General features: G+C 37.9%; 2 protein-coding genes across 2 annotated transcripts; one reads left to right on the forward strand and one right to left on the reverse strand.

The window, feature by feature from the left end:
- Nucleotides 1-742: 742 nt before the first annotated feature.
- Nucleotides 743-4,096, reverse strand: arpc4l (actin related protein 2/3 complex, subunit 4, like). The gene is made up of 7 exons (XM_079856599.1): nt 4,030-4,096; nt 3,708-3,807; nt 2,744-2,862; nt 2,540-2,651; nt 2,357-2,452; nt 1,431-1,601; nt 743-1,332 (listed from the first exon to the last, which is right to left on the reverse strand). Exons 2-7 carry the CDS (start codon nt 3,708-3,710, stop codon nt 1,327-1,329), a joined length of 507 nt encoding a protein of 168 aa, XP_079712725.1. The 5' UTR covers nt 3,711-3,807; nt 4,030-4,096; the 3' UTR covers nt 743-1,326.
- tada3l (transcriptional adaptor 3-like) lies at nt 4,047-11,439 on the forward strand. Its single transcript, XM_079856583.1, has 9 exons — nt 4,047-4,457; nt 4,964-5,197; nt 5,284-5,534; nt 7,081-7,186; nt 7,340-7,472; nt 7,560-7,663; nt 7,782-7,882; nt 9,863-10,054; nt 10,367-11,439. The coding sequence occupies exons 2-9, from the start codon at nt 4,988-4,990 to the stop codon at nt 10,557-10,559; spliced, it is 1,290 nt and encodes a 429-aa protein (XP_079712709.1). The 5' UTR covers nt 4,047-4,457; nt 4,964-4,987; the 3' UTR covers nt 10,560-11,439.
- The last annotated feature ends 1 nt before the right edge of the window (nt 11,440 follows it).

Raw genomic sequence — 11,440 nt, forward strand, 5'->3', positions numbered from 1 at the left:
GGTGCCATCACACAATCACAATGCATTTAAAGCCTTGGCTATAATTTCCACAACAATCCATGAAAAATGCACTTTTGTTCAATAAAAACAGCACAGAAGCAAAGAAAAAAAGTAACGAAATGTTCGAGTGGCTTAGGATTGCTTGATTACTTTACTGTAGTCTAACAGTTATCTTTTAAAGGTTTCAATAAACAGTGAACCCTACTAACCACAAAATCATTCTCTGTGTACCATTCATTTAAGTCATAAAGCCAGGCTGCTTTGTTTCATATTTCTTGCAAATCAATTTGATTGTGTTGTAATTGTGTCCTCACAAGAGCAATTAATATAATAACAAGCTATTATCACAGTCAGATTACAATTAATTGACTGGACAATCCATTGTTACCAATCTTTTCAAGTCATCACGCTCAAAATGATAGATCACAAAAGGACTTCTGTATTGATTTTTAAGCATTTGAGGATCAATATCCACTTCCGTACTCATTCTAGCTTTACGATTCTCATCAAATTTTAAGCACAGAATGCATGAGTAACACAATTGGCCTAGCAATGTAATAACTTGGCTCAATACATGTCTCAGATGGCATTGTATAAGAAAAAAAGCCGATAAATAAGAACTAACAAAAACTGCAGAAAGATCAATTAATAGAAGTGGATTGAGAGCACAATCACAAGAGGAGTAATAAATATACCATAAAGTGCAATTTGAAAAAAATGAGCAGAAATAAATCCAAAGAGGTACAGAAAGCACAATATATGTTTATTGAAATTTTGTTTGTTTTTACGCAGTTTTTTGTATAATTATCTTATTGGAGTTTTATAGCTGTGCCAACATTTTTTCCCCCCTCATGATCTCTTTTAACATTAAATTGATTATTTTCTTTCTTTGTAACAAAAATTAAGCACATGAGTACATGTATATAAAAGACAACAGAAGAAAAAAAAAAAAAAACTACAGTCCAACAACAAGATTCCTGTGCCCATCAATATTAATTACAGGTAATACTTTTAAGGACCTGCCTTGACTGTGTGTTTTCTTTTTTTTCTAACATCAGAAAACGAAAGTTATAAATTCTTGACTAAAATGTACAATTGTTAATATCCATGGGCACAAGGAGCACCTTGAACAGAAGGCAAAGGGGAATGCATATAGTGCTGCAGGACTGGCCAGTTGTTCCTGTAGATCTTCTTGCTTGGAGGCTAACTAATAAACTCTTTTCCCTTTGCTCTTTGAGGAGATTTTAAAAACTTTGAATGTTTTTGTCCGCAGGAACCAAAGCAACACCAATCTCTGAAGGGTATCAGGAATGTAGACAAGCATCCTTAAAACTAGAACAGAAAAAAAAAATACATACAGATTCAAAAATGACTTTCAGTTCTTCTAAATATGTCTGTTAAAAGATATACATGCAACATCTCAAACATACGTTCTTGAGGAATTCCTCTGCGACAATTCGAGCCCGAGCGTTGACCGACAGCTTCATCTCGCTGATCTCTTTGTCGATCTCCTCCATGAAATGGATGACAAAGTCCACCAGCTTGTGTTTATACATCTGTTCTGTGTGGAAGTTGGTGATGAGGAAGCTGATGTCATAGCCCTGAAATATACAAAAGAGGAAATCAGAAAACATGGTAATATCAGTTTACTTGCTTCACTTACACATTATATAGCATTTCAAAAAATATTCCATAATTTACAAAAATAGCCTGATGTGAAGCTACATTATGCAGCATTTGCTCTAAAGTCCTACATGACTCCATCAAAAAGACTTGCATGATATGTGTGTTTGGTTTAAAGGGTAACTCTCGCCAAATTGCAACCAAGGCTATTTTTGATAATCTACCCGAGTCAAACATTCGTGTAAAAGTAGTCGATCTCTGAATGCAACGTAACATGAGGAGAGTAAAGATGGAAAGATATATCGACTACTTTTGACTGACAAAATTCCAGCCACCGGAAACACTAACTGATAAAGTGAGTCGTACAAAACCTTTTTTTAGTAAACTTTGTGTACACAAACAATGTTGTCAGTGCTCGAGTTCATGCGTAGAGCCCCTGGTGATACTTCAAGCACAGTTTTATGTTGTGTCGAGCCTTCTTAGTGTTTTAAAAATAGCGATTTTGATGCTATCATTGAAGTGCCCCTAGCACTCCCATTCAAAAGGCATTTTGATCGAAAACGAAAATACGGTCAATCTTAAAAGTGGCGTTTCCATTCTAATTATGCTTTTACACGAATGTTTGACTCGGGTAGATTAACAAAAATAGCCTAGGTTGCAATTTGGTGAGAGTTACCCTTTAATAAATTGTATATTGCTTCATCCCTTGTTTGTTCTTCACAACAGATCTTACCTCAACAGGTTTCCTCCGCAGGATGAAGAAGTTCTCTGCTCGCATCATCATGAACCTCATAAATTTATGGCAGAGGATCTTCTCAATCTCATCGGCCTAAGAAGACCATGAATATCTTTAGAAGATGATGGCAAGAAAAAGACTTACATCACAACATCTGTCTTCAGCAGTTCATCTTCATACCTGTTTGACAGCAATGCTGACTCTCACTGAGTTTATAGACCCCTCGACCAGGACCTTCTCCTTGTCATTGCGGCTTATGACCACCGGCTGCAACAGAAGCTCTTTGCTGCTCCTGTATTGAAAGACATACATTGCACACGTTTATCAGTTAAAAACACATCATATATAGCGGGAGGACGTGGGGTTTATGAGTGATTTCCTCACCTAACCTCCACCTCAGGCTTGTTGTGTCGCTCCACCACCTGAGAGGAGAAGTTCTCCAGACACAGGGCTGCTTGAAGAGTGGCGCGCACTGCATTCAGGTAGGGTCGCAATGTCGCCGTCTACATATAAAAAAATTAATATTTAATTCAAGTCTGCATGAAACGGAAGTTGTGATAGTCTTTTCCTCTCTACTTTCTTCTATATCTGAGTGGAACAGCGGGGCAACGGCTAAAAAAATGTCGGGCAGGACTTGATTATGTGATTGACAGGTTGTCCCGCCCTCGCGCCAGTAAACACGTCACCGCAAGTGGGAGGGGAAGTTGTTTTGATTAAAGATTACGAGTGCACATTAATTAAAAAAAATAAAATAATAATGATGTGCACGGATAACGGATATCATTTAACAAATACTGAAATATTCCTCAAAAAAAAAAAACAAAAAAAAAACAAAAAAAAAAAACAAGAACTGTCCATTTCGATTTCATGGCAACACTTCATTTTATAACCGCACTTTAAAGGGGTATAATTTTAATTATTGACACAGAAATATGATTGTGGGTGGAAGAGCTGGTTTGGTCTTGGTCATTCCATTGAGCTCGAGTCAATCATTTAGGTGCTAAAGTGTCATTCATCTGCCTAAAATAACTTCTTAACAAGACTGGTTGGTCTGAATGAATTTAACACGTGTCATTTACTAAATATTGTATCTATACAGTGAAATGTGAGCAAAACGTGCATGTAATGTTTTGATTCTGCCAAAAAGAGGCTTTGCCTGCAAAATCACTGACGTTAGCCAGCTAGCATAAACCAAGACAGACTAACATCACTCGATCAAATAAACCAACAAAACACTGCTGTGATCGCTAGCAATTATTTTACGGGTATGCTGTTTATTAGGTCATTTGACTGCTAGCGGTATAATAAAAACAATCGAAGCAACTTTCTAGAAATGTAAATCTCTTACCATTTTATATGAGGTCTGTGGAGGAAGACGGAAGTCCGCACGCCACGCCTAGAGATGAGAAATCACGCCTCCATTGCGTTCTCACATTTCTGTAATATACCTATTAGAAGTGCAATCAGTTCAATTATCATGCGCTCATCATGATTTGAATGTATACGAGTGAATGGTGGATGATCAAATGCATTTTCATTCAAATACAAGTTGTTTTATTTTCTATTTTAAGAAACGGTGAAATTGAGCGAAAATTATAAAAACACCAAAACGCCCATGCGCATTTCACATCTATTCTTATATTTACGGTCGAACCCAGTAGCAATCTTACATTGATTCGCTTTTTCTTCCTTATATGGCAAATAACGCGACAGGTCAAATACATTACAGCCAAAGAGGCGTTTGTCTAAAAATATTACTGTGCTGAAATAAACGTTATCTCTTTTGTGGTTTGAAACAGCACGTGAGTCTCTAAAAAGAAATAATCTTTATTTATACTGCTTGGACGCGCTTCAGTCAGGAATGTACCATTCCACACCCTGCGCTGTAATGTTGTGGACGTTAACTGTCAAGTTTGAGTATTGATCTGATCTTGAATGATGATTTTACAGATGGTACACAAAACTGGTCTAGACGTGTTAATTAAATACACGTTGATCATACTAAAGTACCTGTAATACACATAAAATTAAATCGGCGAATGTTCTCCCCCGTGCTGGGATAATGGTTTAGTCAGTAATGGATGCCCCTTTATCGGAGGTAAACAATTATATTTTATGAATAAATGTTTTGTACGAATTCAGGTTATCCTCCTGTTTTGACTTTTAACATATTTTTTTTAATTTTCGTTATAAGCTTTTCATTGCATGCAATGTGAATATTTATTGATAAATCTTGCAATTGGTTCTCTGTGGTTTGAACAGCATGTAGTTGAATTAGCATGTAGCCGTTAGCTTACAGTGGCTGCTCATGATCTCACACTGCTCTCATGTATGTGGTGCTCAATATTACATAACAGTGTGGGAGAGAATACAGGATTGCAATACGTGCAACATTGGCATTGTCACAGATAAAACCTTATGAATAACATCTACAGCAGCCCATCTTTAGCATTATCTCTTTATAGATGTTTACTAGCAACCATGCCTTTACAACATAAACAAAATCATTTACAGTCTTGTGTTCCTCATTAATAATAAGGAATTAATCATACCCTGTTGGATACCTCGCACAACCCTGACTTTATTTGTAAAAAAAAAATTCAGATATAGGTTCCTGTTAATGAGAAGATGAGTGAATTGAAGGACTGTCCCCCTCTGAAGTACTATGACTTCAAACCTGTGGACCATGTGAAAGTGTGTCCACGCTACACTGCAGTACTCAGCCGCTCAGAAGATGACGGCATTGGCATTGAAGAGCTGGACACGCTTCAGCTTGAGCTGGAAACACTCCTATCCTCTGCGAGCCGACGTCTTAGAGCGCTGGAAGAACAGAGACAGGTGAAAAAGTAATGTTTTTCTATTTGTCTTTTCCCCACCTACTGCCCGTGTCTAAAGTTGTTTATGTTTTTTTTCCTCTGAAACAGATTCTTACAGACTGGCAGGATAAAAAAGGAGACAAAAGATTTCTGAAATTAGGGAAGGATCCCGATCTCGCAGCCTCTTCTCGCCATTCCAAGCCCAAAAAACAGAAACTTGATGGAAAAGGAAGTCATGGTCCCGGACCTGGGCCTGGCAGACCGAAGTCTAAGAACATACAGACCAAGGTCCAGGACTTTGAATTTGAAGTGGACCCCCAAGATATACCCCGCAATCCTAAAAATGATGCTCCCAACAGGTTTGTTGATAGATTTAAGATACAGATATTTAAGATTAAATTAAATCAAATATCAATTCTTTCTCATTTCATGCTTTATTGATTTCAAAGGAGAAATGTTAAGTTATCAGTATCCAGTTAAAGATTTTTATTTAATTATTTAAACACAAATGCAAGCCTGAGCTTGAATTCAGAAAGGATGTATTAAATTGATCAAAAGTGAGAGTAAAGACATTTATGATGTTTCCAAAAAATTTCTCTCCCAAATCAATGCTGTTCATTTGAACTTTTTATTAGGGATGCGCCAATATGACAATTTTGGTCAATATCGAAAATAATTCTTTATATTTGAAAGCTTATAGCTGATATATTCGCCAATAAATACAGGCAAACCAAAATTTATTCAGACACCTTCAACATTTCTCACATTATCACAGTTTATTCGCTATAGTTCAGAAAATGGTAATACAAAATGACAACTCAGAGTTATCAAATCAGTTGATATTTCACCGGTTTTGGCCATCCTTCTGTTACACTGTCTCTCAAATGAATTAGGTTGAATAGCTGTCAGCTGTTAAATTTAACTACAAAATTAGATAATACAAATTTAGGTCGACAAATTACCAAGCAATGCTTGATTTTGTTCAGTCTGAGGTGTAAAAAGGTCGCATTAGCAATTAAAGAAAAAACACTTCAGCAAAACTTGGTCAGGTCAAAGCGTCTGAATAATTTTTGGTCCCAAATTTTTATACATTTTAATGTATGAAGAATTTGTGGGTATAATATGTAACAATTTACTTTATTTTGCTATCCTCACTTACATAAATGAACTATTGTGTCCTGCACCCACTTTATTATAAAGAACTATTGTGTCCTGCACTTCCTGCACAAAAATTATATCTGGTGTGTAAATTTTTTGGTTTGACTGTATACTTCCGGATTTTTTATAATTATTGAAAGCCTCATAACAAAAACAAAAGACTCACCATTAAAAGCCATGTCCCAAGCACATAATTATAATGTTCTCATGATAATTTTGTGTAGCCTATATGACAGACTTGTGTTGCACACTCCTTTTTGAAGTGATTTCAATCATATTTCAAGCAATTCAAAACTATCATGGTGAACAGTACGCAACTCAAGCCTCTCAGCTGAAGGAAATAATTTATTATATGTCGTCTTCAGTATATCGGCCACATTTTTATTGGGCCAATAACAATAATATTAAAAATGAACATATCTGAACATAAAAATGAACAGGCTGATACCGATATGGTGGCCGATATATTGTGCATCCCTACTTTCTATTTATTAAAGAACTCTGAAAAAAAATCAGCATATCAGAATGATTTCTGAAGGATCACGTGACACTGAAGACTGGAGTAATGATGCTGAAAATGTTGCTTTTCCATCACAGGAATGAATTGCATTTTAAAATATATTAAAATAGAAAAAAGTTACTTTAAATTGTAATAACATTTCACAATATTACTGTTGTACTGTATTTTTGCTCAAATACATTTAGCCTCGTTGAGCATAAGAGACATTTTTTTAATGTGTAAAACAGATTCTGGGCCTCAGTGGAGCCTTACTGTGCAGATATCACAAATGAAGAGATCAGAGTTCTGGATGAGCTGCTTAAACCCCCTGAAGATGAAGCTGAGTACTACAAGGTAAAGATCTTTTAGAATCCAGTTCTTGCTCTGCATTATTGCTGCTTTCTTTTTCTTTTCCTTCAGCCGATTCTGTATTCAGAGAATGTCTGTTAAATGGATTTTTGTGTTCTTTGTTCACTTCTGAGCCCTGACTGGTGTTTTTTCCTGCAGATCCCAGCTCTCGGAAAGCACTATTCCCAACGCTGGGCTCAAGAGGACCTGTTAGAGGAGCAAAGAGAGGGAGCCAGAGCCAATGACAAGAAAAAAAGCATAATGGGTCCTCTTTCTGAACTGGATGCTAAAGGTAACCGTGTCATTAAAGATGTATCCTGATTCCGGTTGCATTTTTTGCATCTGTTTCTTTTATCCTCGACTATTCTGGTTTGTGTAGATGTAGACGCCCTACTGAAGAAATCAGAGACTCAGCATGAACCTCCTGACGACGGCTGTCCCTTTGGCCCTCTCACTCAGCGGCTTCTACAAGCGCTTGTTGAGGTCAGTGACTCATCATTTGCTAAAATAAGTCATTATATTGTGCAACATTTAGTCAGATTTGTTACAGCTCAGTTTATATCAGTGGTTTATTTCAGTTATATCCTTTTCATGCATGTAGGAAAACATCATATCTCCTATGGAGGATTCCCCTATTCCAGACATTCCAGGGAAGGATGATGGGGCCGGTACGTCACCTCGCAGCCAGGGTAAAGCCTTCAGGTAAAAACAAAAATAACATTAAAAAATTGAAATAAATGTTATTACTGTCACTTTTTATGCAATTTAATGTCTTTGCTAACTGACCCGAAACTTTTGAACAGTTGTTTTAACACCTCTTGACTCTCGTTCTGACATTTTGTTGTCGTCTGTCGAATTGTATTTGAATACAAGAACACATCTTATGCAAACAGGAACGTGTCCAATCGGGTGAACCAGTATAATTACATAGGGCCAGTTAAGGTCGATTAGTTAAAGGAGAACTCCGGTCAATTTTAACATTTTTTTTGTACATTTGGAGTGCTGTCAATACAGAGAACAACGACAAAAATCGGTGTTGCCTACACCGTGTTATCCTCTTTTTAAAATTTGCACCCTGTTGACTTCAATGGGGCAAGTTTTAAACCTGCTTTTAGCCTCTTAACATCCTTGATGTGTCATTACAAGTGCACAGGTCATGTGAGTGATTCCTTCAGAGTCAACACGGGTGAATCTGACTGCAGTAGATGTGAAAGATATGAATAAAAATGATGTTATTTCAGCCAGTGCACATACCTGTATTTACATCCTGTTTTCGGTCGAAGCCCAAAGTAATCGATTGTCGAGTTCACGCGCATAGGTTTAGTACGTACGATCATGCGCCCGAACTCGACAATCGATTACTATGGACTTCGACCGAAAACAGGATGTAAATACAGGTATGTGCGCTGGCTGAATTAACATCACTTTTATTCATATCTTTCACATCTACTGCAGTCAGACTGACCCGCGTTCACTCCGAAGGAATCACTCACATGACCTGTGCACTTGTAATGACACATCAAGGATGTTAAGAGGCTAAAAGCAGGTTTAAAACTTGCCCCATTGAAGTCAACAGGGTGCAAATTTTAAAAAGAGGATAACACGGTGTAGGCAACACCAATTTTTGTCGTTGTTCTCTGTATTGACAGCACTCCAAATTTACAAAAAAATGTTAAAATTGACCGGAGTTCTCCTTTAACTAGTTGTTCAGCCAACCAGTCATATTTTTTCATTGACTTTGACATTGAAACTGGTCATTCGTTGACAAAACTGTGGATTTGGGAATTGATCGGATGGTGAAGAGTGGACATGAACGGGATAACTGTGCGTTCACACCGCCGGCGGCGAGAGCGTCAAAGTGGCCGGAAGCCATTCATTTTCAATGAGAGCCGGCGGCGAGCTCCGGCGAGGGCGGCGCGGCGCGTCTTGGACGGCGAGAGCGGCGAGAAGAGTTGAAATCAAGTCAACTTTATGGTAATAAGCTATGACGCGGTTCGGCGGCAACCAGCGGCAACCAGTCGGAATGTAGAAGTCCTCCGCCTGAGAGGATACGAGAGAACACAATTCTGTAAACTTTGGTTCCCACCACATTAGTTCCTAAGCAAAATGGAGGAAAAATTAATCATTTCTGTTGCGGGTTTCCCGTTATTGTACGACTTGTCATCCATAGTGTTGTTAGTTGATTAGAAAAAGCTGCGCAACACTATTTATAGGCAACATTTTCGCGCTAGAACTTCTTTGAACTAAAAACGCTTGTTTTTTAAGCAGGAATGCAATTCATTTGCTCAAAATAATAATGATTTTGACCAATTGCAGCAACGGTTTTTGCGGCCCCTTTAAATGAAGTTTTTTATAAAATCACGCATTCTAATCTACGTCAGAGCGTCAGAGCGTCCCCGAATCTTTCTACGGCGTCGGTGGCAGGGCGGCGAGAGCGAATTTTGCCGCTCTCGCCAGCGGCGGTGTGAACGTACAGTTACAAGATATTTAGCTATTGGTTAAGATCATTCAATTGCTTCCATGGCCTGGGTGACAACATCCAAAACTGAAAGTTGTTTCAGAGGCAGAAAAAACAATTACATTTTGAAGAAAGATTCTGAAAAGAAAACAATGTTTTCTTTGTAATAATAACGTGCACAATAATTAAGTTCACTGAATATTTGCTCATTCTGTTTTCCCCAGTGTGCCTCACACACGCTCTCTGGAGGCTCGTATAAGAGAGGAGCTGGTGTCTCAGGGGCTGCTGGACTCTGACGAGAGGCAAGGTGTCGGAGGAGAATCTGAAGACGAGGTGCTGGCTGAGCTGCAGAAAAGACAGGCTGAGCTCAAAGCTCTGACTGCCCACAACCGCTCACGCAAGCAGGAGCTGCTCAAGTGAGTCTCACCGAAAGAGCTTCAGATCCAGACCAAGACTGCCGTCAGCACAAGATGAAATCTGGCTCATGAAAATAAGCCCGTAATCTTTCAAAGAGTTAGAGGGAGCAGTCTGATGTGACAAGTTGTGATTTTCTTTTCCATAGTTTTAGTCAGATGACAACTGTATTGAAGCAGCCAGCTGTGTATTTTGAGAATTTTAACTAGAAATATCTTGGGGTATTATTTTCTCCCCCGTATGCATTGTGAAATACAAGGCTTAATGTGATTTTTCAGGAATGTCACATTTCTCTTTTCATCCTGTTCATGCAGGTTGGCACGGGAAGAGATGCGAAAACAGGAGCTTCGACAGCGGGTCCGCGTGGCTGATAACGAGGTCATGGAGGCCTTCCGTCGCATCATGGCAGCCAGGCAAAAGAAACGCACTCCAACAAAAAAAGAGAAAGATCAGGCGTGGAAAGCTTTAAAAGAGAGAGAAAGTATTCTCAAACTCTTAGATGGATAAATATGACCGGCAGCTAAAAATGTGATGTGTTTTCATTCATATGTTTGTTGGCTATGGACACTTCATTCAGACAACTTGAAGAACACGTAAATGAACATTTAATATAATTGTTCATTATACATGATGACTACTCTCTATCCAAAATAAGACCTGACATGGCTAGTTGTGATAAATACAGGTGTTTGACACTATGGGTTTCAAGTGCCACTGACTTGCCAGAAGTATGGCACCTTGAGTTTACCATTTATTTTTTTGTCTTTCTGTACAGTTCCAAATGCAACTGATTACCAGAATGGTTTGATATTGTGATAGCGACAGTTCTCCCAAAAATCACATTCTGTCATCATTTACTCACCCTCATGTCGTTCTAAACCTGTATAACTTTCTTTCCTCTTTGGAACATGAAGATATTTTGAAGAATGTTGTTAACCTAAACGTTTTGGTGACAATTTACTTTCACTGTATGGACACAAACACTGAGACATTCCTCAAGATATATTCTTGTGTGTTCCACAGAAGAAATAAAGTCATACAGGTTTTGGGATGACCTGAGGGTGAGTAAAAGATGACAGAATTGTCATTTTTGGTGGAACTATCTCTTTAAAGCTGTTGTCATAGTGTTGATAGTATTTTGTTACTACATTGGATAGAGAAAGAACTCGTTATTTTTGAGTTTTTATATGAGTAAAAGGAAATAAAGCTTGTATAAAGGTATTGTAATTGGAAATATCAGCGTTTGTAAATTCATGCTTATGTTGTCATTTATTTCAGTTCATGTTGAATTTAGTCGTATGTATCTGACATTTTATAAACTACTTCTAAACATTGCTGTTGCATGTATGTGTGTGTGTTTGAAAATAAAAACATGTTTTGTTAATTAT

This window comes from Squalius cephalus (genome assembly GCF_949319135.1).
Source record: "Squalius cephalus genome assembly, chromosome: 22".
Taxonomy (NCBI): domain Eukaryota; kingdom Metazoa; phylum Chordata; class Actinopteri; order Cypriniformes; family Leuciscidae; genus Squalius; species Squalius cephalus.